The sequence below is a fragment of the Ostrea edulis genome, chromosome 5 (assembly GCF_947568905.1).
Source record: "Ostrea edulis chromosome 5, xbOstEdul1.1, whole genome shotgun sequence".
In the NCBI taxonomy this organism is placed as follows: Eukaryota; Metazoa; Mollusca; class Bivalvia; order Ostreida; family Ostreidae; genus Ostrea; species Ostrea edulis.
Window position 1 is genome coordinate 74761786 of NC_079168.1, and position 27500 is coordinate 74789285.

Here is a 27500-nt window from a genome sequence, read left to right on the forward strand (position 1 = left end):
AAAATGTTGTCAACCTTGTAAAAACGCTGTTAAATCATTGCACATATGTATTTTATATGAGGCTTCACAACATGTCATAGACCAGATTATCTGATTCAAAATTGGTGTTTACAAACAACTGTCACTTGACCGTTATGAATGCATGAATCATGTGTCCAGTTCAGACTTTCGAAGAAAAAGAGATCATCGTTGGCCTTATCTGTATAAAGCTGTGTATGTTTTTTCTACACCAGTACCATGCCACAAGTTTTAGAGGTTTAAAAATATCAAATACCTCTTAGTAATTTGTCGTTTTATGCTCTTTCAGCCTTAAAGTTAGACAGTTGCGTCTGAGTTATATACATCATGTTGAGATTCCCTGACACGTGTGGGGATATTTATAGATGCCTAACAGACAATGTGTACTTACTGTATTTCCTATTTAATAATCTTCTCAATGTTTTCTTTTACATGAAAATGTTTTCAGCATGTAATTACGGGATTTAGTTAATAACTTTGAAAACTAATTCATTTGCTTTAAAATAATTCTGTACAAAAATAATACATGAATGTCGGATCATACATCTTTAAATGACTGAAACCTCCATGACTATAGAGCCAGGAATTAATTATTTGGTTGGATATGGTAAATAGTTTCTTATTCAAATGTAAAATTGTGACTAACTCTTTCTCGGCATGGCTTCTGACTGCAAAATACTTAAAGTAATGAGACACTGACTCCTCAACTTCTTTCTGAAAACAATAAATACAAGTTTTATAATAATAATATAATAGTTAAAGATATGGATTTCAAGGAATCACATTTGATGAAATCCATGTTACTGAAAGTTTTTCCATAACAATTTGATATTTCTCCCCCCAAAAATCTTTTCATAGTGAACGATATCCATGCACATCACAAAAATCCTAGTTTTCTTTTTCAACACTATATAAGTATTTAATTCTACTGTAAGCAATTATAGATAAAAAAAAATCCGATCCTACAAATTTTATGTGTCAACCTCAAGTTGGGCTGATTGATCATCTGGACAAAACCATCTTGGGCCAATACAAATTGGATTGAATGGCCTTAGAGAAGACTAGCTTGAAACTTATTGCTTAAATTTATCATAAAAATTATTTAAATATCACATTCCGTATGCTTTATAAAGTTTTTTTTTATGTAAAAAGAAAAAATATTAAAGCTCAAATTTTCTAATATTTGTGAAGGGAAGTTATTTATGATATTAAACATCTATCAGGTTTGTAGATCACGTACATGTATGCATTCAAAATAAAGAGAACTAATATGTAAACTGCATATGAATTTTTAATCAATATCTTTTTTTAAATATGAACAAGAGGTACTGTGAGCAATGCTCACTAAGAAACCCCCTGCTTACCCCAATCTCCCAAAGGGTGTTGTTCATAGGTATAAATTACCCTCTTTCCTGAGTGTAAAAATATGGTATGCCTTTGTAGAAGGAAATGGAAGATATAGTCGGAACACAAATCCATGGTATAAACCTATAATTTTGACCTTGAGATCAAAGGTCAAGGTCATAAAGACGTCATGAATGTACATGACACATAGTCTCATGGTGATACACCCATGTCTTATGGTATGACTATGTCAAAACCCTATAATCAATTTTGACCTTGAGGTCAAAGTTCAAGGTCATATAGAGGTCATGAAGGTACCCAGCACATCATCTCATGTGTCAAATATGGTATGCCTATGTCAAAGAACAAAGAAGTCATTGCCCTGACACAAATCCATTGTAAAAACCTTTAATTTTAACCTTGAGGTCAAGGTAATATGGAGGTCATGAAGGTACCTGACACATCGTCTCATGGTAATACATTCATGTTTCAAATATGGTATGCCTATGTCAAAGAACAAAGAAGTTACGGTCCGGACACGAATCCATTGTAAAAAAAACCCTTTAATTTTGACCTTGAGGTCAAGGTCATATGGAGGTCATGAAGGTACTTGACACATCGTCTTATGGTGATCCACCTGTGTGCCAAATATGGTATGCTTTTGTCAAAGAACAAAGAAGTTATGGCCTGGACACGAATCCATTGTAAAAAACTTTTAATTTTGACCTTGAGGTCAAGGTCATGAAGGCACTTGACACATCGTCTCATGGTGATCCACCTGTGTGCCAAATATGGCATGCCTATGTCAAAGAACAAAGAAGTTATGGCCCGGACAGACAGACGGACAGACAGAGTGATTCCTATATACACCCCTGAACTTTGTTCAGGGGGTATAAAAATAAAAAAAAGTTAGTAAAACAAAAAGGCTCGACCTAGTTCTTCTGTATCTATGAACTATCTGATCATGTTGATCAATCCAGTCTGACTGCCCTACTTTCCTCACTGTTATTTGTCTTCAAATCCAAAAGGCAATCATACCCTCTCCCATTCAAGAAGTTTTCACTCCTACAGAAGTTACTTCAACAGCACTCACATATAGAAGTTATGCCAAAAGCCTCTGGTGAAGTGCCACAAATTATTATCCATGTGTGACACTTACATGTGTATGTCTACCACGAATCAGGACTTCAGATAAAAATGGGATCAAGGAATCAAGGGAGATAAACTTAAGAGACTGATATTTGTTCCAAATCTCTTGATAATCCAGTGAAATCATTTACCAATGGGCTTTAGGGAGTAAGATAATAATGTATCCCAGTGGTTGTGCCTTAAAACCTACTTTACCTTTTAGATGTCTAACATCTAAAAGGAGTCTTTACGTCGAGAAAAACTTGCAACCGTACTTTGAATACAGGATTATTCCAATTTCTGTGATTCGTGAGTACTATTTACGATTTACTGCAGTGTAGTAGAGCGCCTTTAAAAAAATTTTTTGTTGAGCGTCTCCTTTGTCGAACTTTTAAATTCAGGTGCGTTATTATGGCAAATACCAGAAAAGGATCGGAGAAAAATAAAACATTGTCCGAGAAAAGTGATGATACTGCTGGATCAAGTGATCAAACGTTGGCAGCCATTAGGTTTGACTTACGGGAAATTAAAGAAAACTTACAAAAAACAGTGAAAACATGTGATCTTGAATCCATGGTAACAAATACTGTAACAGGTCTCCTTAAAAGTTATGAGAAAGAGGCAGAAAAACGTGAAACACAGTTAAAACAAAAAATAGACAGGCTTACAACGGACGTTGATAAACTAACGATGGAAAACGAAACCCTACGGGAAAAAATTTGTGAGGCAAATAAAAATAACAGGGATCTACAAAAAGAAATGAATGAAGTCCGTGATTTAGCGACATTTTCCACAGTGAAATCGAATTACAATGAACAGTACAGTCGAAAAAATAACATCAAAATATATGGCATCCCAGAAACAAAAGGAGAAAACATCGTAGAGGTAGTAAAATCTACATTGAAAAAGAAGGGGGGTGTGGAAGTTGACCATCGAGATATTGAGGCGGTGCACCGCATTCCAGGATCCAGACCAAACGCACCAAGACCCATCCTAATGAAGATGAGAAACAACGACAAAAAGGCGAACATAATGCTATGCAGATCTGCTGTGAAGGACTCGCCGGGTAATGTTCGTCTTGGGGACGACGTCACCAAGGAGAACAGAGAATTGATTGTTCGCCTTATAGACCATGAGAGCATAACATCTGCTTGGTACTTTAATGGCTCTGTTTATGGTAACGTAAAAGGAAAGCGAGTGAAGTTCGATATACTCGATGACATTGACTTCAAAGTGAAAAAAATCCGGGAATAAAAATTCCATCCGCTATCGATTTAGACTTTAGTGTTGATTTATTGTACTTCTGGTGTCATAACGAAAAATGATTTTGGACATCTGCCATCCAAACAAAGTGACTCTCACGTCTCACAGCTTGATTTTTCAGTTAGATTTTGTTTTTATTGACAACTGATAATCTTAATTTAACTGTATTATACATATATGTATTTCTACTTCTTTCTCTTTTCTATCTCTATCCCCATTTCTCTGTCAACAAACTTCAACATGGTTCCATGGGTTCCAGTGGGTATCACTTTAGTCTCAGTAAGTTTATTTATTTATTTTTTCCCTTTTGTAATCTGAATGGTTAGAATTATTTCAGTAAATTGTCAAGGTTTAGGTGATATTGCGAAACGCAAGGACGTATTTAACTACCTAAGAGCTTTAGAGTGTAATATTTATTGTTTGCAAGATACACATTTTTCACATGATACTGAAGATGAAATAAGGAACTTGTGGGGATACCAGTGCTTCTTCAGTTCATATTCTACAAACTCCAGGGGAATTGCAATTCTAATCAATAATAATTTTGACTTTAAACCTCTGATAGAAAAGGGTGACATTGATGGAAATTATTTTATACTTAAAGCATGTATAGAAGGTCATGAAGTATTAATTTGTACTATTTATGGTCCTAATAATGATACACCACTATTTTTTGAAAATATACAAAATCACATTGATGATATGCAATGCAGTAATATTATTTGGTGTGGTGATTTTAATCTGGTTCTAAACCCAGACTTGGATTATTATAACTACAAATATATTAATAATTCAAAAGCAAGAGATAAAGTTTTAGAAATTATGGAAAGTAATTCTTACATAGACCCATTTAGACAGCTACATGAAAATATTCGTAGATACTCATGGAGAAGAAAAACTCCATTGAAACAAAGTAGGTTAGATTTCTTTTTAATATCCGAGACTCTTTTGTCTGGGCTAGAAATGTGTACTATAGAACCTAGTTATAGGTCAGATCACTCAATGATATCCTTGAAGATATCTTTTAATGACTTTAAGAAAGGTAGAGGGTTATGGAAGGTTAATAACTCTTTACTCTATGATGAAAATTATTTAGATTGTATCAAAGATATTATTATAAAGGTAAAGAAACAGTATGCAATCCCTGTATACTATTTTGATAACATACATGATGTATCTGATGCAGACATTTCCTTCTCTATTAACGATCAACTTTTTTTAGAAACATTACTTTTAGAAATAAGAGGTAAAACTATCTCTTATGCATCATATATCAAAAAGAAGAAAGAAAGAGAGGAAAAAGAATTAAAAGAAAATATCAAATTACTAGAAGAAAATGTTTGTGACAGCAATATCAATGAACTGTGTAGTAAAAGGCAAGAATTAGAAAACATTAGAAAAGATAAGTTGCATGGTATTTATGTAAGAAGTAGAGCTAGATGGATTGAAGAAGGAGAAAAACCATCACATTATTTTTGTACGTTAGAATCTAGAAATTTCACTAGCAAAATCATACCAAGATTAGAGTGTAATGATGGGACAGTAATTTATAAACAATCAGAAATATTAAGGGAAACAAAAACATTCTATGAACAATTATACAAGAAAAGCAATTTAAACACAATAGACTTGCACAATGATCTTGGTATTGAAGATGTTCCAAAACTTTCAAATAAAGAATCTGAATCACTAGAAGGTAACATTACTATTGAGGAAGCCTCCAATACCCTTTACAAAATGAAATCAAACAAATCCCCAGGATCTGATGGTTTTTCTGCGGAATTCTTCAAAATGTTTTGGAAGTATATTGGTCTTTTTGTAGTTAGGTCTATTAATTATGGGTACAAAAATAACTGTCTTTCTATTACACAAAGACATGGTATTATTACATTGTTACCAAAAGGTGACAAGCCGAGACAATATTTGAAGAATTGGAGACCAATTACTTTGTTGAATACTGTGTATAAAATTGCATCGGGCTGTATTGCAAATAGAATAAAAAGATACTTAGACAAAATAATTAATCAAGATCAAACAGGTTTCATCCCCAACAGATATATTGGAGAAAACACAAGGCTTATTTATGATATAATGCACTATACTGAAGAAGAAAATATACCTGGATTATTACTACTTATTGATTTTGAAAAAGCCTTTGATACTCTTTCATGGACATTTATTCAAAAAGCGCTAAAACTTTTTAATTTTGGCCCTTCAATTAGGAATTGGGTATCGATTTTTAATACAGACATTACATCTGCAATCAATCAAGGTGGTAATCTCTCTGATAGAATCATTATTCAGAGAGGTTGCAGACAAGGGGATCCATTATCACCATACATATTTTTGATATGTGCGGAAATATTAGCAATCCAAATTAGAATGAATAAGAATATCAAAGGCATTACTGTAAATAATGTAGAAAAAAAGATCTCACAATTAGCTGATGATACCTCACTTATCCTTGATGGCAGTGAAGAATCTCTCGCAGAAACTTTTAAAACTTTAGATTATTTTTCAGAAATATCTGGACTACATATCAATTATGAAAAAACTCATGTAATATGGTTAGGTTCCAAAAAATATAGTAATGAAACTTTGCTGCCAAATTACAGGCTTAGGTGGGGTACCACCAGATTTACTTTGTTAGGAATACATTTTGACATGGAATTAGATAAGATACCACAATTAAACTATGAACCAAAATTAGTGCAGATCAAATCTATAATCAAACAATGGGAGAAAAGGTTTTTAACTCCCATAGGGAAAATCACAGTTATTAAGACATTGGTTTTGCCATTATTAAACCATATTTTAATGTCAATCCCAAATCCTTCTGAACTCTACCTTAAGGAATTAGAAAAGATATTTTTCTTGTTTATATGGAATAATAAAATACATAGGGTCAAAAAGGAGGTCATTGTTAAAAAATATGAAGATGGGGGTTTAAGAATGGTAAACCTAATGGCATTCATAGCATCTATGAAGTTGTTTTGGATAAGATATCTCATATTTTCAAATAGAGGGATGGAACATTTTATTCCAAAGTTGGACTTAAGCAAATTAGTGAACTGTGGAATTGAATACATTACAATATTCTTGAAAACATTGAAAAATAAATTTTGGATAGATGTATTTAAATCATGGCTTACATTGCATAACCTTAGTAAAGAGTCTGATGTTGCTGCCGATGCACCTCTATTTTATAACCCAAATATTCATATTGGTGGAAAACCATTTTATAATAAACAAATGTTTGACAGCAGCATCAGACAACTTAATGATATAATCAGTGAAGATGGTTCATTTCTTGGTTTTGAATCATTTTGCAATACTTATCCAAATACAAAGATTAATTTTTTAGAATATAATAGCATTATTCATGCTGTTAAGGCTTGGGTGAAAAATTGTGGATGTGACAAAACTATCAAAAAGCTCACAAATCCATTGATTATGTCAAATATATATACAGTGTTGAAATGCAACAAATCAAAACTTTTTTATGAAATTATAAATCAAAATACCTCAATCACATCAGGCAAAACAAAATGGAGTGAGCTTTTGGAAGTTGACACTAAAGAATGGAAAATAATTCATAAAATACCCTTCAGAGTGACAAAAGATAGCAAAATACAATGGTTTCAATACAGAATTATAAACCGAATCTTAGCTACAAACTCTTTTTTATTCAAAATCAAAAAAATTGACTCAAAGTACTGCAATCATTGTCATTCTGAAGAGGAAACAATAGAACATATTCTGTGGGAATGTGATTTTTTACAATTATTCCTAGCAGAATTTGAGCATTTTTTAGAAGATAAGACTGATTTACAGATAGCTATTACAAAAAATCTTTTATTCTTGGTTTTATTGAAAATAATAGTCTGATACAAAACACTATTGTCTTATGGCTTAAATACTATGTGTACACAGCAAGATGAACTGAGAAGTCCTTGAGTGTGCGTGCTGCAATTTCACAAATGAATTTTTTTTATGAAACTCAAAAATTTATTTCGTATAAAAATGGTAAAAAGGAAAAGTTTGATGCCCAATGGAATCGATGGAACCTTCTGTTTTCTTAACTTCTCTCTCTTCCTCTTCTTCTTTCTTTCTCAAACCACACATACCTTCAGCTCATATGCTTTGTTGTTTTTTTTTTCCTTCTTCTCTGGATATAATATTATTGTATATCTGATATACCGGTATGTGTACAAAAATAAAAAATTATAAAAAAAAAAACCTACTTTACCACTCATACAAGATGACATTAATTGTGACAGAGGAGGTCCTGCTTGAAAATTTTCTTCTTCCAATTCAGTATTTTTCCAGTATACAAATTGGAATAGGATCCTCCTCGCTGGACATAGGATCCTCCACACTGGACATAGGATCCTCCTCATTGGACATAGGATCCTCCTCACTGGACATAGGATCCTCCTTGCTGGACATAAGATCCTCCTCGCTAGACTCACTAGTGACTTCCCAAGGTAACAGGTTGGGAACACTTCCCCTACCGCAAGATATTCTCGCAAAAACGAGATTATACCTCTTTAGCGAGAGTAAATATAACCCGTATAACCAAGAAAAACACATGTGGAGTACATCTCTTCATGTTTCACATGAAAAGAAAAAAAGGTGCTGAAATGCCTGATACTTTTGCAAATATATAAATAAAAACAAAAACACTCACAATATGTGCATTGGATTTCAGCCTCCTTCCCACTAATGCAGCAATGTTATGAAATTTCTTGATTCTTTTATCCATTTTATAGACACAATTTGCATCATGTTGAGTGTGTGTTGCACTTATTCAGCATTGCACGGAATTTGCCATTATTTTAAATCAAAACAACTCTATGGTCATGTTTAATTACTTTCTCGCTAAAGAGGGATAATCACATTTTAATGAGAAAATCTCGCTATAGCGGAAGTGTTCCCAACCTAGGTAATACTGGCCATAGAGTTGTCATATTTTACTGTAACTCTCACACGGTACTTATCTAGTTATATTTTGAACATGTTCCACTGGCAGTTTTTGCACAATTTCCTATTTTCATATTGCTCCAGAACTGAAGCAGAAATTGACTAATCCTTCTCAAATATATTTACCGGTCGTAACAGGGAAAATTGCCGCTCGTGGATTTGGTCGCTCCTGGCCAAGTAGAATACAATTTAGAGCGACAAAATCCACTAGCGGCAATTTTCCCTGCGTGTGCTAGTGGTACACCGGCAAGTACTAGTATCTGCTTCAAAATATTTCTAATTGAGAAAACTAATCAAGCAATGAATTACAAGCTCAAACAAATTTTGTATCAATACAAATTTCATATTTTTTTTTTTTTTTTTTTTTTTTTTTTACATCCCTTGACTTAAATTTCACGATTCACTGCAGCTTGCAAAACTCACGTGTTCTGTTCTACGCTACAGTACTGTATGATTTTTCAGGCATGTGCTTAGCATTTGGTGGAATCATGATGTACACAACTACGTCATCATTCGAATCATTATACCATCTCACCTGTTCATCTGATGTATACGTTCCTAAGCCGTCTTCATTAAATCTTTCCTTTTCATTTGCAGAGTTGTTGCATCTGAACCTTTCCATTTTAATTTTTCCTACCTTCTTAAACTAAAGAGTTCGGGCGTGGGTAAAACGAGATTGCAAGATATTTAAACCCGTTTAAATTCGATCCATGGATACAGTTCGCCATTTCGTATTTTGGCCGATCCATCTAAATAACTCGGTTATTATTACATAGATAAAGATACAAATTGTAGTATACAAATCTAGATATATATATGCCACATGTGACCGGTCGACAGGGAATGCTCTTACTCCTCCTAGGCACACCCCAGTAATCCCACCTCTGGTGTATTCAGGGGTCCATGTTTGTCCAACTATCTATTTTGTATTGCTTATAGGAGTTATGAGATTGATCACTGTTCGTTATCTTTACCTTTCCTATAAGCAGTACAAATTAGAGAGCTGGGCAAACACGGGCCCCCGGATATACCAGAGGTGGGATTAGTCTCAGGATCATCCGAATGGTCTTGGGATTATTCGCGGACCAATCACATGACACATTACATGAATTCATACTCTTGTGAGCTCTTTTTGGCTGCCAGTGAAAGAGAAGAAGCCCTGTACGATCGATGCACGCAAGATTGTGTCAAATAAAAGAGATGAGATGGGTTTTGAGTTGAAGAGACTTACAAGTAGTATAACATCTCCCTGACCTGCCACTTGCAAAGCCCCGAATCGGGGACCCCCTGTTTGTTTACAAATTTTTGTTTCATGCCTTGTGTATTTTATCATACCGGCCAATCTCTAAAGCTTACAAAAAGCGTGAAACGATTACATAAATCGAAAGAGCGATGAGATAGACAGGGAATGCACACGTGTCAGAGAAATTATTGCCACCAACAAAAAAAGAAAATTTAAGGGATTAGTAATATCCATACTTTAGGTACCTGTGTCTCTATTAACACTTAATACAATGGGACCTAACCTTTTGTCATTACTGTTCATTATCTGCCAGATAAGATTAATGTATGAGATCAAGGGGTTCCCTAACAAATATTTCGGTTTTCGGCTTTTGGCAAAACTACATTTACCGCTTACCGCGATGACTTATTTCTTATTTTAGGCCTACCTCAAGACACGACGAGAGATGGATTTACCTGACACAGTGTTATTGCATATATTATCGTTTGTGAATGAAAAGGACCTTCTTTTAAAGTCTTCCCTGGTTTGCAAAACCTGGAAACGTTTGATAGACAGTCAAACATTGTGGAGAACCAAGTGTGAACGGGCAGGCTATTATTCACAGTCACTGCTTCCCAATCCACCGGGGGATTTCAAGAAGTACTACTTTCAAAACCCGTACAACCGAAATTTGATCAAGAATCCTTGCGCAAAAGGTAATTCGCAGGAACTTGTCAGTAAAAACTGTAATGTGTAGGCCTATAATTATATAAATAATATTTTGATCAGGTGCAGTCCAAAGACTATTTCTACCTACGTAGCTATAATATGTATACGGTGTGACCGTTGGGCCGAGCGAAGCATGTACGTAACTCCGTGTCCCGAGTGGTAATCATAATTCCGTTAAGTACGGTAGATTATGATTCTTTTATAAATATATATTTTGAATGAAATTTCCTTGCGCTAAACACCCAGTAACATCTCAATATTAAAGGAGTTTATATGGGGACAACAGTTTCACATGATCCGCCTATTCGTTGAACGCGGCAAATAAAACGCAAGGCGACGTAAACTGTGCATTGTGACGTCACATTTAACCTCGACTTTTTTCTCTTTTTCAAAGCAAACAATTATAAACAACAATAATACATTCCGTATGCAACGAAAAAGGCCGTTAAAACCAAACAAAATTAACCAATAAATTCAAAATGGTTAAAAAGTAACCATAATTTTATCGTATCTTCTTATTTAAAGAAACTCATGAACTCGTTCATCTATTTAGTCGTATTACGGTTTTATATGTATTTATTTGCTAAAACCTGTTACAATGATAATTATACTATTCACTTTGAACAAACTGAGTGTTTAAATTACGAATTGCACGTTAGAGTCTTCTATTATTGGCATTCAAAATAAAACACGAATAACTGTTGAAACAGGTAATGAAAAAATAAATGGCGGCGCCCATATGGATCACGAAAATTTCAGTGAACGTATTTAGAGATGATCTCTTTTTCTTTTGCTGATTTTGACTTTTTTCTTTTACATACGTGTTACCTTTAGAGCCTTGCTTCGCGGACGGGCCTTCGGCCCGTCCAAGCTTTGCTCGGTATTAATAGGGTAAGCGGTAAATGTAGTACGGCCGAAACCCGAAAGTCCCGGATAGCGATTTTTTCGAGTTTTCTCTCTTAATGCTGCATGTAATAACATATAATTTGCAGAGGTTACTGTTTGTAACCTAGGTACATAAAAAACATAATTTTTTTCTGAGAATTCTTCTACAAAAGTACCAAACCAGAGTTTTCACCTGCCAAAAAGCGGTAAATCTAGTACATTTTATAAATGTCGGAACCCAAACACGGTCGAAGACACTGACCGATTCCCACAGCCCCTTGTAAATACTGGGTTTTAAGTAATCATATTCATGCAAATTATATTGATTAAGACTACATTTTATGTTTCTATCATTATTTCACAACACAGAATAATAAAAACTGCTGTATTTTGTAATCGTATTCTTGTTTTAATCGGAACAAGTAGATCTCCTTAGTTTGGTAAAGTCGTACCTAAACAGCGTACGCTTACATGTAAAACGATAGTTGAGGATTCTATCGGTAATTAGTCAGGATTACAACATTAACCATTGATCCCGTTGCCCAGCTCTAACCACCCGAAGGTTCCCCATTCACCCATTCATGTTATTTTGAATAAAAATTTAAACTCCGAAAGTAAAGAAATTATACCCCCTAAAGTAAATAAACCCCAAAAGTGTGCTTTTACAATATTTTGTCATTTTGATTAAGAAAGAAAAGGGGAAAATGATAGTACAGTCGTTAATCGTCTTGAAGATAGAATGATAATATTAAAATTTGTCGTTCTTCGACGATAAATTACATATAAATTACATGTACATATGATTACTTTAAATCACACTTCGTATGCATTAGTAGCCTACACTGCATCAAAATAATAATTGAATTATAAAATTGTTCAATTAATTCAATAACGAATATGCTTCAACAACCGAAGTTTAAAAAGAAGCACACTATTTATAGGGTATATATATCAAAGTGGATTGAAATAATGCAAAAAAATGCCTGAACTACACATGTATAATTATAAATAATAGGTAGGGTGATACAATAAAATGCGCATATAAATGCACCATATATGCAATTGCGATTTATTTAAGTTACCGTAGATATCTAGAACTCAGTCTAATTCAATATTGTCTATAATGCTAAAAGGCGGACTTTCGGTAGATCAAAAGACCAGCGACCGTGTTCGGGTTTCGGCATTTATAAAACGTACTAGATTTACCGCTTTTTGGTATCCGAAAACTCTGGTTCATTATCTTCTTTACAGGATTCCCAGAAAAAGTTATATGATTCTTGTTTAATAGGTCACAAACAGTTATCATAATAAGTTTGATGTCATTCTATCAATTATTAAGAGAGAAAACTCGAAAAAAATCGCTCTCCGGGACTTTCGGCATTCGGGTTTCGGCCGTACTACATTTACCGCTTACCTATTAATAGCTACCCAAACTTCCGCCAGAGTTCGTTTGCTTACAAACCAAACTCTTCCAGTAAGGCATTATGGGATAGCTATTTTTTAGGCCGCGTATACTGTGTGAAGTCACTGTAGAATGCCGAAAAAACATAACGTCAAACGTAAACAACTTTCAAAACAAGGACGTAAACATCAAGTTCATTCAGGGTTGGGCGGTTAAAACCGCCCCCAGTTTTAACCAGCGGTTTTAACTGTCCCGGTCAATACTCCCTAAGTGGTCAATACTGGTCAATTGAGATTTAAACTGTCCATTTTCCTATTTTTGTATATTTTTTGCAAAGATAAATTAAGCCTTTTCATTATGATATATGGATCAATTGGTTATCAATAATTTTCATTAGATAATTAGATGTAATTTCATAAGTTTAATATATTTGGTTTGCTGAAACTGTGACCATAATATCTTCAGAACTATAAAAGAGGGTCACATATAGCATAACTAGACAATAGGATCTTCTTATACATGTACCTGGATAGATTAAGAATAACAGGACATTAAATAAACAGAGTGATTTAATATGAATTGGGTGACTGATGCTGTAGATAAACAATGTGTTGCAATGTACAGATCAGGAGATGTACCTGAGCACAGGAAACAGAGTTGACAGTTGTTAATTAGCATACTCTGGGACCAGAGAGGACCAGTGTACATGTTATTGTTATGAAAACATCACCAGCACACCCCCTAAAATGTTTATTTAACAGTTAAATGAAGATTTGAAACAATTGGTAGTTCTTGATAAACTAAAGAATTTGAACAGAAATAGAAAACACTTCCCCCATCATACTATCTATGGCTTCAACAAAACATTTTGGAATTTCTATGATATTGTTGAGGACAACAACAAGACCACAGCAAGATGTAAAGACTGCAATGCTGTTGTCAGTGCCAAAGTAATACGGTCACGAAACTTTTTAATTTTTACAATAAACTTTTATATCTTCCCCTATTTAATTGAGTCATTTACATTATTTATTTAATATTATGACTTGCAAGTATATTATAAACTGATAGTGCATGTTATGAATTACAGTATTTACCATAATGGCCACTGAAACATTTAAAATAACCAACAACACAGACTATAATGACCAAACAATTTTCAATCAACCAGTATTGACCACTATTGACCAGTATTGACCGGTTTTAACCAGTATTGACCACTGGCCCGGTCAATACTCATATTGACCACTTTTTTGCCAACCCTGAGTTCATTACTTTACACAATAATTTGAACAGAGTCTCCCTACTTTTTAATTATCTTTTGATCATTTTATGTTTAGAATAAAATCCATACTTTTATATTATCCTCTTAATGTCAATATCTTCAAACTTTTAACTACGAACTACTTATTTAGTGTTATTTGCCTGCGTGATAATCGCGGACTCACAATATACAAATCTGTATATTGTACTGCATCACATAGGAGAGGTCTATTGTAGGTGACGTAATGAGGCCTCGACGGGAAGTTTGATAGCTACCAAGGTATTTAAAGGACTGATTCAGGATTTTCCCCGAAATTTTGTTTTTCACTTTAAATGATCAAAGTCTACAGTCTAGTATGTTTAGAAGGTTTCATAAAAAAAAATCAAAAAAATCAAGGTCATTCATAATGACAGAAGCTTTTATTAGAGAGATTAATATTTGATTGATGTGTGTTATTGTTTACGAAGTTTTCAAAATAAATGGATATTGATCTAAGTTTATCATACACATCGCATTTCAAGTATACACTTTGGGTAAAATGTGTCATTTAAAAGTCAAGATTTATGATTGTACAAAATGAAGATACTTTCAATTACAAAATTAATGGTTCACTGGTTTGTGTTTACATAACACGACTCAAGTCTTTGTTTCCATATCACATACTCAAAGCTCAAATATTGCTCTTATCCTTGCATTCAGACGGTCCAAATTTTGTTTGTCAACATTAGATGAGTTATATTTTAAATTTTTTACATCAGCAATGAAAAATATTTCTTTCGAAAAACGTGAACCAGTCCCTTTACTCCCTACTTTTGCCCATTTTTAAAAATGTAAATAAATGATAATTAAGGCGCAACTTTTAAACGGGTCAGTCGTTTTTAATGTAGATGTGCACGACAAAATTCGGAGTGTAAATTTGAATACTTTACGAGGGTGGAGAATGTAGAGGAAATGCATGAAAAATCTCCCCAAAAACCTTTAATTTAAAAATGCATGAAGGTAAGCTTTAAAATTAATACAGATTTGTAAGACATTCTAGACTTCTTATCACGTACGCAGCTTTGATCTTAAGCTCCTAGAAAATGTAACTGGATGCAGTACATGTAATTGATACAAAATTGAAAGGTATAATCTACTTCATGGATTATAAAGCATAAACTGACCCAAACCAGGTTATACTCGTATAACTTAATTGCCCCTGAATTAAAGTCATTCCTTAAATAATTTGTAGATTCAGAGTGCCATCACACAGCTAGGCTTCTTATTGAAACCACAAATATCTGAATTTTAATCAATAAATAGAAAAAAAACTCTATTTATAGCTATAGGCCCTTATATAAATGATAAATGTATTTATATATATATAAGAGAGACAGAGAGAGAGTTTTTTTTCTATTTTTATCTATTTACTGATTAAAATTCAGATACCTGTGTTGAAACTTGTAGATATCATAAGTGCATGTTTCTAGAAATGTCACAATCTGCCAAATTTGTACTGTAACAGGAAATTTAGTTAAAGATGAAATTCAATTCCTTCGATGTGACAAATTTATAGTCAACAAAGACTTAAAAGAGACAGTAGGCCTTTTCAAATTAGTACTTCGAAAGTGAACATTTACTGATTTAGGCCTATCTGTCAAAGAAAATTTTATTTAGATTTTAAATTGCAAAGTTATTGAAATTATGGGTCAAGTGGAGTATATAGAAGAATAGTTCCTTGTGGAAGTACTATGTTGTATAAGGAGTGATTCGGTTTTAAAAAATTGTCAATACATTATACATTATTGACATTGACAAAGAATGCATATTGTAAAATCTCATACATACTTCATCATTTGTCAATGCATTGGTTTGTTGACACTAACAAACTAAGTTGTCAATGCATTTACATTGATTTGGCAGCTTTGTTTGTCAATGTCAAAGTGTCAAATGATGCATTGACATCTTAGTTTGATCAGCTCATTAATTTCATTTCTGTTGTTCCACTGCATTCGATTGCAGTCTGATTAAAAATCAGACCGATATGATAATGAGTATGGGGTCTGATTTTCATCAGACTGATTTGATTGGTGCATTGATTTCATTTCTGTCGTATCCACTGCATTTGATTGGTGCATTGATTTCATTTCTGCCGAAACTACTTTTCACGTATACTCCAGTTTAGCCAAAATTATGAACTCCTTAGGAAAATTCCTTTATGATAATTTGTGTACATATATATATATATATGAATATATGTATGTGTATATTAAAATTATATATACAGTGCTCCCTCGATATATTGCCAATTTTTGTTCAAGACCAATTTTGGCAATAAAGCTGGTCGACAAGGGATGCTTACTCCTCCTAGGCACCTGATCCTACCTCTGGTGTGTCCAGGGATCTGTGTTTCCCCAACTAGATCTCTATTTTGTATTGCTTATAGGAGTTGTGAGATTGATCACTGTCCATTATCTTCACCTTTCATCATTTAGAATGAGTATAAATTACTTTTATTCCTTAAATAATTTCTAGTCAGGTGCTCTAGCAACTAGAACAACTGAACTACCTAGAACTGGTGATTGATCCCACCTGACTGCCATAACTGTTAGATGTAAAGAGACATAACAAGAATTAAGACACACCCCTTTATTTTTATTATTTATCAAAATGAGATACTTGTATTTCTAAATTTTTAGAACATTTTAATTCTTGGGAAATTACAAAAGATGGAGGTGATCACTTTGTCACGGAAGACAAACCTTGTGGTAGTCATCCATTGGAAAAGTTTACAGATATTAAAGGTATGATCAGTATTGAAACATGTTCAATTTATCCAATCAAGATAGCATTGGGTTTACTTAATTTCACGTAATAGACATTCAGTTGACATTTCCTTTTAAAGAAAACTTTAAAATGAAATGATATCCAGTTTATATCTCAAACCCTCAAGATATTTTCAACTATTTTAACTTGTTCTTAAAGGACCCTACAGGTGTTGGGTGACGTCTTATGGCTGTTTTAACTTGTTCTTAAAGGACCCTACAGGTGTTGGGTGACGTCTTACGGCTATTTTAACTTGTTCTTAAAGGACCCTACAGGTGTTGGGTGACGTCTTACGGCTATTTTAACTTGTTCTTAAAGGACCCTACAGGTGTTGGGTGACGTCTTACGGCTGGTGTGAGAAGCATCAGATCATTGACCTCATTGCAGAAGGGTGTTCTCCTGCAGTTCTGGATGAAATCCGGCCAGAGATACAGGTCTCAGAGTGGTAAGGATCTGGGGCATTGTCCTCTGTTTGTTAAGCAGTAAAACACGATTATAGAAATTCACATGCACATACCAAATTCATACTTATAACAAATTCACACTTATAACAAATTCACACTTATAACAAATTCACATAACAAATTCACATTTATATCAAATTCACACTTATAACAAATTCACACTTATAACAAATTCACATTTCTAACAAATTCACACTTATAACAAATTCACATTTCTAACAAATTCACACTTATAACAAATTCACACTTATAACAAATCCACATTTATAACAAATTCACACTTATAACAAATTCACACTTATAACAAATTCACGTTTATAACAAATCCACATTTATAACAAATTCATACTTATAACAAATTCAGCTTATAACAAATTCAGGTTTATAACAAATTCACATGTATTACAAATTCAGGTTTATAAGAAATTCACACTTTTAACAAATTCACCTCCTGACAAGCGTAGGAGGGTGAATGATTACTTTTTAATTAATGATAATGATTAATCTTTTCCACAAGCAATTATATCGCTTGGGTTCGAATTAAATATTAAAGAGTTTAAAAGACTTTAATAGTAAATTCGAGCCCAAGTGATACAATTACCTGTGGTCTTTTTCAGCTATTACTTGGTTGCAGTAATCATGATAAAAAAAAATAGCATTTTACACAAGAAAATGGTCAAATGTTCAACGCAATGTGTATTGTGATGACTTAAAAGAATAAGAAGGTTATTCATGTATCTCTGAACCTAGAAATATTCTCTCTTCAAACTCATATGACTGAATTGATGTGTTCCCAAAGGACGAATGTTTACAAACTTTGTGTACAACCTCATCGGTAGTTTTCTTGAATGTTTACAGAAACGGTCGACTCGTGGTCCATTCTAAATTCTGTTTCCATGCAATGAAACATGTTGTTGGATGGTCACTTCATTGATTTTAAAAGTGAAGTGATTTTAAAGCACAAAATTTGGCGATTTACTTACCACCATGCCTCACGCCTGCACCCAGTAATCACTACTACCAGAAGTCAACGCAATAACCAGTTTCATTATTACTCAATCGACAGTAATCATTCACCTGCCTTCGTTTGTCAGGGGGTGCAAATTCACGCTTATTGTGAAGTGATATGTATGGCACGCCAAATTCACAAAAATGAGCTAAGTATAGTTTCACAGTTGATAAACTAGGTTTATCGACTGTAAACTATAATTTACGAACTGTAAACTATAGTTAACGATTCGTTAACTATAGTTTTCATCCGTAAAACTATATTTAACGGTTGTAAACTATAGTTTACAAGTGCTAATCCAAGTTTACCTGTCTTTAAATAAACGTTAACAATAGATTTTGCTGATAAATACAGATTCACATTTGTAAACTATAATTTACATTCATTAACTATAGTTCACAATTGATAATCCTAGTTTCACAAATTGTGATACTATATTTATCAGACTTGTAAACCGTAGTTTACAATCGTGAAACCGTATTTATCAGATAAACTATGTTTTGCAATCGCTAATGATTGTTTTCATTGTTAATTATAGTTTACGCTTGTGAAACATAGATTATCTGTTAACTATGGTTTACAGATGTGAAATATAGATTAAAGTCATTAACTATAATTTACGGTCCGTAAACTATAGTTTACAGTCGATAAACCTAGTTTATCAACTGTGAAACTATGTTTAGCTCATTTTTGTGAATAATTGGCGTGCCATAGATATGTAATCCCTAATGAGAGGAAAATCACAAAATTTTATGGGATATAACCAAAGTTTTGTTATTATACAGAGCTCCAGATAATTTTTTACCACAAAGAGTATTTACCCCCAATTTTCAAATCAATGAGTATTTTGATTTTCGGGAAAAGTCCAGAGTATGTTGTTAAGGTATTCAATGTGTAATGACCATATTTCATATCTAATAAATGGATGGTGGAATTTTTGTAATCATGGTATCATTTTGAAGGGTTCATCAATAAAAATAATCCACCGTAGGAATTTTCAAAATTTTGTTTACTGCTTGATTTATTTCACCTAGGATTTAACATTGAAGTATATGGGAAAATCATGTTTTATTACAATATTTTAAAAAGAAATTATATTTTCACACAAATCTCTTGGTAGAAAGTTACAAACACTTTCTCTTAGTGAAAATATGAAATAAAATTAATCATTGACCACACACATTTTTAGAAAATTTAATTTTTCTTGATTTTACAAAGGGCAGACAACTCTTCCAAAAAGTCTTAAGTGCAAAAAGGTCAGCCTCTAATCATTTACCAGTCATGTGAATTTCATCTGCTTCACTTTCATCATTATTTAACAATAAACATTTATGTTGATCTAAATCCTTCAAAACTGTTCATTATCCTTTCATTATACATGGAATACCTTAATTTATTGATTATATCTTTGCTGTTTTTCCACTTATACAGTATTCGATCACTTTTAATCAAGATTAAAATCCAAATGTAATCAGATATTATGTGACTGAGTGTCTGATATATATCAAAAAATTTTAAATACCTCAATGAAGAGTCAATTTTATAAAAAGAATTACAAAGGATTTTCACCCATAAATATACTACCAGTTTTTCTGTACTTTTGACTGCACTCTACCTCTTTAACAAAGTTTAAGTATCTCTAAGCCATCTTTCAAAATTGTCATTGTCATCTAAATGATTTTTCATAACGATTATTTCAAGTAAGATCAAGCACTGAACTAACCGCAATTCATATGTATAGAAATTTTGTACTTATACTATTCACAAGCACGCATTACTATTGGAGTGTAAAGTGTATTTACATTCACTAATGCATAGTTGTATGCCTGATTTTCAACTTTTAAAATGCGTATTTGGTGAAAATCACCGCGTATTTACACTAATAATATGAACCTTACCAGAAGCTCTGGTTATAATTAATCATATTTTACTGGCCCTGGAGGTTTGCTATAAGAGTGTTTTACTGTATATGAAACATATCATTTTATAATGTTTATTGAATTAAGTTTGAAGTTTGGTTTTGTATCAATTTTTTTAATGTTGGGACCTTCACCTTAAAACTTGAAGATGTAAATTATAATACATGTACTTTTCATAATTCAAAGTAAATGTGATGTTCATGACGATCCAATTACACACTTCCCCGAGTCTAATATAAATCACATATGAGGGCTTTTCAAAATGTAGCTGGGCTATCATCTTCACAAGTCAAGGGTTATTGATTTGTTTCCTCGCACTAAACCTTGACATCAGTCGCTATATAAAAGTTGGGCTCATTAGACCATTATGCAATCCACTATAAATAAAACATCCAATGAAATCACTGCATCTGGTCATGGTGTACATGGATACTTGTAAATGACGCGAACTCATACTGCTGTATTAATAAACACGCGCAATTGTAATATTTACACCACTAAATAAGTTTATTGATAGTAGATCAGGTTTGGAAACCTTTTTGCTTTTAAGACAATATTGCTTAAACGATTGAAATAGCCATAACTGTAGGTATCAATACACGTTTTTATTTGAATCTCTCGCTTTGCGTTGTTATGAATAGAACCGCATTCTCATTGCTTCCCACTCTTTTGTGGAAACAATCAGAACGAACCCAACTTTTTTATAGTCGCTGATGTCAAGGGTTAGTGCGAGGTAATGAATCAATAACCCTTGACTTGTGACGATGGTGGGCTATAATAATATGATAAATATAATATACAATGTATCAAATTTTGCACACAATTCTGATCATCCATTGTCTGTCGTTTGTCTGTAAACTTTTCACATTTTTAGCTCTCTTGAGCTGAAGGCTCAAAGAGCTAATGCTATGGCCATTTGTGCGGTGTGCGTAAACTTTTTAGAAAAAGGGCTATAACTCAAGAACCCCTTGGCCAATTTTTTTCAAATTTGTTACAGGGTATCATTGGCCCAAGGGCTTTCATACATACTAAATAGAGGGATGTGACCCTTTAACAAGGGGAGATAATCAAGAAAATACAAACAAAAGTAGTGGTTGCTAAAAAATCTTCTTCTCAAGAACCACTGGGCAGATTATCACCAAACTTACACATAAGGATGAGGATATGTTGTACATTAAAAATTGTTCAAGGCATTACCCTGGGGCAAAGGGCGTGGTCTCAAGGTCACTTCAAAGTTGACCTAAATTTATATTTCCTTAAATCTTTGATATTTTAGTCATTATAAGGACTAGGATCATCAAATTTTGACAGTTGATACATCTTAGGACCTTGTGTCAAGCTGTCTCAAAAGTAGGTCACAGTGACCTACTTTTTCAATTTTGCAGGTATTTATTTTAAAATTAATTTTTATGCATATCTTGGACACTTTGAAGCCTATGATCATCAAAACTTGTCAGTTGGTGGATCACGGGACTTTGAAATGCGTCAACTGAAAAATAGGTCACCGTGACCTACTTTCTGAATTTTATGGCTTATCATTTATAGATATATTTTAAGTTGTTATTTCAAATACCGAGAGGTTTAGAATCATCAAATCTTGTAAGTTGATGCATCTTGAGGCCTTGAAACATATTTATAAAAAAGTAGGTCACAGCGACCTACTTTTTGAATTTTGCAGATATTCAAATTTCACGTTTTCAATTTTAGATGCATATTTTGGGCACTGTAAAACCTAGGATCATCAAACTTTGTCAGTTGATGCGTCTTCAGTCTTCGCTTTGTGTCGACCAAAAAGTAGGTCACCGTGACCTACTTTTGGTATTTGACAGCTAAATTACTATATTTCAGACACTATTTGACCTACAATCATCAAACTTTGTCAGTTAATGCATCTTGAGTCTTCGGAGTGTATCGACCAAAAAGTAGGTCACTGTGACCTACTTTTGGCATTTGACAGTTATATTTATATATTTCAGTCACTAATTGACCTACAATCATCAAACTTTGACAGTTGATGCATCTTGAGTCTACGGAGTGTGTCGACCAAAAAGTAGGTCACCTTGACCTACTTTTGGAATTTGACGGCTATATTTATATATTTCAGATACTATTTGACCTACAGTCATCAAACCTTGTCAGTTGTTGGGTCTTGCATGTTTGAAAGGTTTCAACCAAAAAGTAGGTCAACTTGACCTACTTTTGGAATTGGACGGCTATATTTATATATTTCAGATTAAACTTTGTCGTTTGATGCGTCTTGCATGTTCAAAGGGTGTCGACCAAAAAGTAGGTCACCTTGACCTACTTTTGGAATTGGACGGCTATATTTATATAATTCAGATACTATTTGACCTACAGTCATCAAACTTTGTCAATTGTTGGGTCTTGCATGTTTGAAGGGTGTTGACGAAAAAGTAGGTCACCTTGACCTACTTTTGGAATTGGACGGCTATATTTATATATTTCAGATACTATTTGACCTACAGTCATCAAACTTTGTCAGTTGATGGGTCTTGCATGTTCGGAGTTCACTGACCAAAAAGTAGGTCACCATGACCTACGATTGGAATTTGACAGCTATATTTCAATATTCAGATACTAATTGGCTTAAAATCATCAAACTTTTTCAGTTGATATTTCTTGGGTTCTCAAAATGTGTAAACCAAAAAGTAGGTCACATTGACCTACTTTTTTTGAATTCTTAGGATTTAACTAAAGATTTAGAATACTAAGAGGCTGAGAATAGAAATGGTGGGGGTTGTACAATTTATCAGAAGAGCGATTCTAGGCCCTTGGGCCTCTTGTTTACTTCTCCAGAACCACTGGGCCACTTTCAACCAAACTTGGGAAAAAGCATCCTTAGGTGAAGGGTTTGTACAAATGAAGGGCAACACTCCCTTCAAAGGGAAGATAATCACAAAAAATGCAAAAGAGGGTGGGGTAATTTATAAATGTTCTTCTCTAGAACCACTGGGCCAGAAGAGCTGAAATTTACATGAAAGCTTCCTGACATAGTGCAGATTCATGTTTCTTAAAACCATGGCACCCAGGAGTAGATTGGGCCCACAATAGTGGATCAAAATTTTAAATGTGAATATATAGGAAAATCTTTAAAAATCTCAAGAACCATTGGACCATGGATGTTTACATTTACATGAAAGCTTCCTGACATAGTTCAGATTCAAGTTTGTTAACATCAAGGCCTCTAGGGGTAGGATGGGACCACAATAGAGATGAAAGTTTTTCATGTGAATATATATAAGGAAATTCTTTAAATATGGGCCAAGGTGACTCAGGTGAGCAATGTGGCCGATGGGACTCTTGTTTTAAGGTCTCATCCAACAGATAAAAGCTTTGCTATTGTTGAAAAATGACTGATTGTGCACTTCTGAACACTAAATAGTTCAAGGTGATTGAATGGAGTGTGCATGTTCATCGTAAACTGCAGCAGATGTATATATACACTAAAGCACACTTGCAGTTAAGTACTGGGGACAAACATTTAATTCGTCATCAATATAATTCGTTATGTCCAATTAGTTTATAATATGTTTTAAAATTACAGGGAACGAAAACCACTGTGCTGTAAGCATGAATTCATTATAAGCATGTTCATTGTATCTGCTTGTGAGGGATCTTTAATAGGTAGTGATTTTTATTTGTTTTAAAGGTATGCAGCCAGGTTTGACTGCAAGATGGAATACCACATAAAAGTGAAGCTGTTGGATGGTGAATCCAAGGTCTTGAACAAATGGTCTTTTTCTGATGAGAAGGAGGCAGGCAGGGATTGGTTTAAAGTCAGTACAAACAACAAATTCCCTCAATAAAGTGATAGGAGTGCTAAGCTCATTTTATCTTTACATGCAATAAACAGGCACTCAGCATTTTAAATATCTATAATAAAAAAAATTGTCTCCATGTAAACATGATATTATGTTTACAGGAAGACATTTTTTTATTATAGATATTTAATGCGTCGAGTGCCAGTGATGCAATAGTTAAGTATTATGAAGTTAAGATGTAGTTTGTAATTCAAAATGGAATATTATTTGATTGACTGTGGTTTGTGAAGTTTAGAGGGGACAGGGCAATTGGTGTGATCTGAATCTGTCCCTGTGATATGAGTGATGTTGGATTGAATGGGAACTTTGGCGGAGGGAGGGGGGTACTACTTTGTCAAGGGGAGAGAATGGGCCATATTTCATGTACAAAGTTACACCTGTAATGGTGTGTGATACAGTTTATAGCACTATAGTTATGTTTCTCATACTCTGTTTGGGTTCAGTAATAAAACTTGGACTGTTTTCATTTTATTATACCCCCCGCAACAAGTTGTGGGGGGGGGGGGGGGGGGGTGTCTGTCTGTTTGTCCGTCCGTCTGTAGACGCAATGGTTTCCGGGCTCTAAAGCATTATCCTTTCCACCTACCGTCACCATATCATATATGTGGACTACCCATGGGATGAAGATGTTCCCTATCGATTTTGGCGTCCAAAGGTCAAGCGCACTGGACATCGAAGTAGCAATATGGTTTCCAGGCTCTAAAGCGTTATCCTTTCCACCTACAGTCACCATATCATACATATGGACTACCCATGGGATGAAGAAGTTCCCTATCGATTTTGGGGTCAAAAGGTCAAGCGCACTGGACATTGAAGTATCAATATGGTTTCCGGGCTCTAAAGCGTTATCCTTTCCACCTACAGTCACCATATCATACATATGGACTACCCATGGGATGAAGATGTTCCCTATCGATTTTGGGGTCAAAAGGTCAAAGGTCACGTGCACTGGACATCGAAGTAGCAATATGGTTTCCATTTAAATTCTTTAACGGCTTTTTTCATGGCATGGAGATGGTGTGTTCCTAGATAATCCATTTCTCCCTACAAACGAGAATACCCAAGGTTTGTCATGCCATTTGTTTTTTACACTCAGAAAAGAGGTAGTTTATACGTATTACCAACACCCTTTGGGAGATTGGGGTAAGCGGGGGGTATTCTTAGTGAGCATTGCTCACAGTACCTCTTGTTTTGTCTCCCTCTGGAACTGTCCGTCCATCTGTCACCAAATTGGTGAACGCTTCTCCTCCTACATGTACATGTGGCTTATCGAATAGACTTGACACTTTGTACAATTCTTCATTGCCATACGTAGATGTGCATATTGTCATGATGGGAGGATCCAATTATTTTCCTAAATGTTACAGTGGATCTAAGAGGGGTGGAGGATGTAAAATAGCATGTGAACACTTCTTTTATATGGCTTATCGGATAGACTTGAAACTTTGTACAATGCTTCATTGCCATTTGTAGATGTGCATATTATCGGGACAGGATGATCCAATTATTTTTCTAAATGTTATAGTGGATTTAAGAGGGGTGGAGGATGTAAATAGCTTGTGAACACTTCTCCTATATGGCTTACCTGATAGATTGGAAACTTTGTGCAATGCTTTCATTGCCATTTATAGATGTGCATATTGTCGAGACAGGAAGATCCAGTTATTTTCTATAAGTTATAGGATGTTAAAATAGCTTGTGAACACTTCTCCACCTATATGGCTTATCTGATAGGCTTGAAACTTTTTACAATACTTTAATGCCATTTGTAGATGTACATATTATAGGGACAGAAGGATTCAATTATTTTCCTTAAAGTTATAGTGGATCTGAGGGGTGGAGTAGGGATGAAACAATATGCCCCCTTCACGATACGATACATAAATTACAATACTTGTGCCCCAATTCAATATTTTCAATATGATACAATTTACAAAAGAACAATTTAATTACCAAGATTCACAATCATAATTCTAAAAGCAAAATATTTTCAAACTGCCAAACGGTAAAATGCCTGTTGACTCTGTAGTTTAAACTGATAAAGTGCATTATTATTTCGTCAGACCCAAGGCAAACAACTGTCTGATCATTAATCGATGTTATTTTGTCCCTCATGCTGGCAAAGATAATAAGTACAGTCCAAGCCTGATGTATTTTACCTAACCCGTTTGTAATAAACATTTCGAAGCGAAAATAGAACATTGAATTTGAATCGAGCGTTTATATTGAACAGTATTGATATTTCGGTGAATTGTTTCAGCCCTAGGGTGGAGGGTGTAAAATGGTTTGTGAACACTTCTCCTACATGGTTTATCGTGGTTCATAAAGACTTTCACGCTCGTCACCTCGTCATGTCCACTTCCAAATGATTTTTGATGACCCGTTTGTTAACTTAGTTCGCCCAAATGGTAATCTGCTGACGAGTTTGGATTGTGATTAACATTTGTATTTCCTGCTCATGCTTTCTCCTCCATACCATGCAGTACATTAAGAGGAGAAGGTTTCATTTGGAGCACTTCCAATTTGGGGAACTGGGGAGACATTTGTTTTTCATGAAAACAACATTATCTCTAGTTTTATTTCTCAATCATGACAACAATGTCCTTTCAGTTTGTTATAAAAACTTCAATTTATAAAAGACCAAGTTGAAGTACAAAATATATTAAATTGATAAAAAAAATTGATTAACTTGTCTGTATTACAAGCAAAATGACATCAGCATGAACATCATAGGGGTCATTTCTGCAAATTGCATGTATGGTACCCGGTGCTGCTAATGTTAATACAAAGACCTAGATATTTCTTCCCTAAATACTGGTAGTATAATAATGAAAGAAGTAGAAAATACATTCTCAAATAATTGAGGTACAGTTAATTCTCGAATTATTGCCACTCAATTCATCACCCTTTTCGTTATAATGCCGCATTTTTCTAAGAATGTTTTTCCTGTTACTTAAAACTCTCGTTAAAACGCCAAATTCGCCATCGCCATTTGCCATGGTATTTTTAGTACAAAAGTCTATATCAAAGTGTTAATTATCTTGATAAACCGCCATGGGTGCACATGATCAGTGATGCGGAAATCGGTCATTATCGATCTCCAGCGTACGCCTGGGCAGAAGGAACCCAGTATTAAATAAACAAGATAATTACTCAATATGAACCGTAGTCTTGTTGTTTTTACCTCATCGAAAAATATTTCAGTTTAGCTATGGCTTGACGC

The 27500-nt window shown here is 34.0% G+C and overlaps 2 protein-coding genes across 4 annotated transcripts in view; one reads left to right on the top strand and one right to left on the bottom strand.

Annotated features, from left to right (window-relative positions):
* The window catches only part of LOC125652536 (protein farnesyltransferase subunit beta-like), a 34645-nt gene extending 25243 nt beyond the window's left edge, over window positions 1–9402 (bottom strand). Inside the window, exons 1-2 of one of the 2 annotated variants that reach the window (XM_048881838.2) lie at window positions 9272–9402; window positions 665–732 (exon numbers count right to left, since the gene is read on the bottom strand). In XM_048881838.2, coding sequence (XP_048737795.1) covers window positions 665–732; window positions 9272–9358 — 155 coding nt within the window. In that variant the 5' untranslated portion in view covers window positions 9359–9402. Of the gene's footprint in view, window positions 1–664; window positions 733–7997 lie in introns of both variants that reach the window. The other variant, XM_048881837.2, reaches the window with a different exon arrangement.
* Window positions 9403–10350: 948 nt separating this feature from the next.
* LOC125650164 (F-box only protein 44-like) overlaps window positions 10351–27500 on the top strand; it is a 26376-nt gene continuing 9226 nt past the window's right edge. Inside the window, exons 1-4 of one of the 2 annotated variants that reach the window (XM_048878190.2) lie at window positions 10351–10674; window positions 16917–17021; window positions 17362–17488; window positions 24106–24232. In XM_048878190.2, the coding sequence (XP_048734147.1) occupies window positions 10425–10674; window positions 16917–17021; window positions 17362–17488; window positions 24106–24232 (609 nt within the window). In that variant the 5' untranslated portion in view covers window positions 10351–10424. The remainder of the gene's footprint in view (window positions 10675–16916; window positions 17022–17361; window positions 17489–24105; window positions 24233–27500) is intronic. The other variant, XM_056165506.1, reaches the window with a different exon arrangement.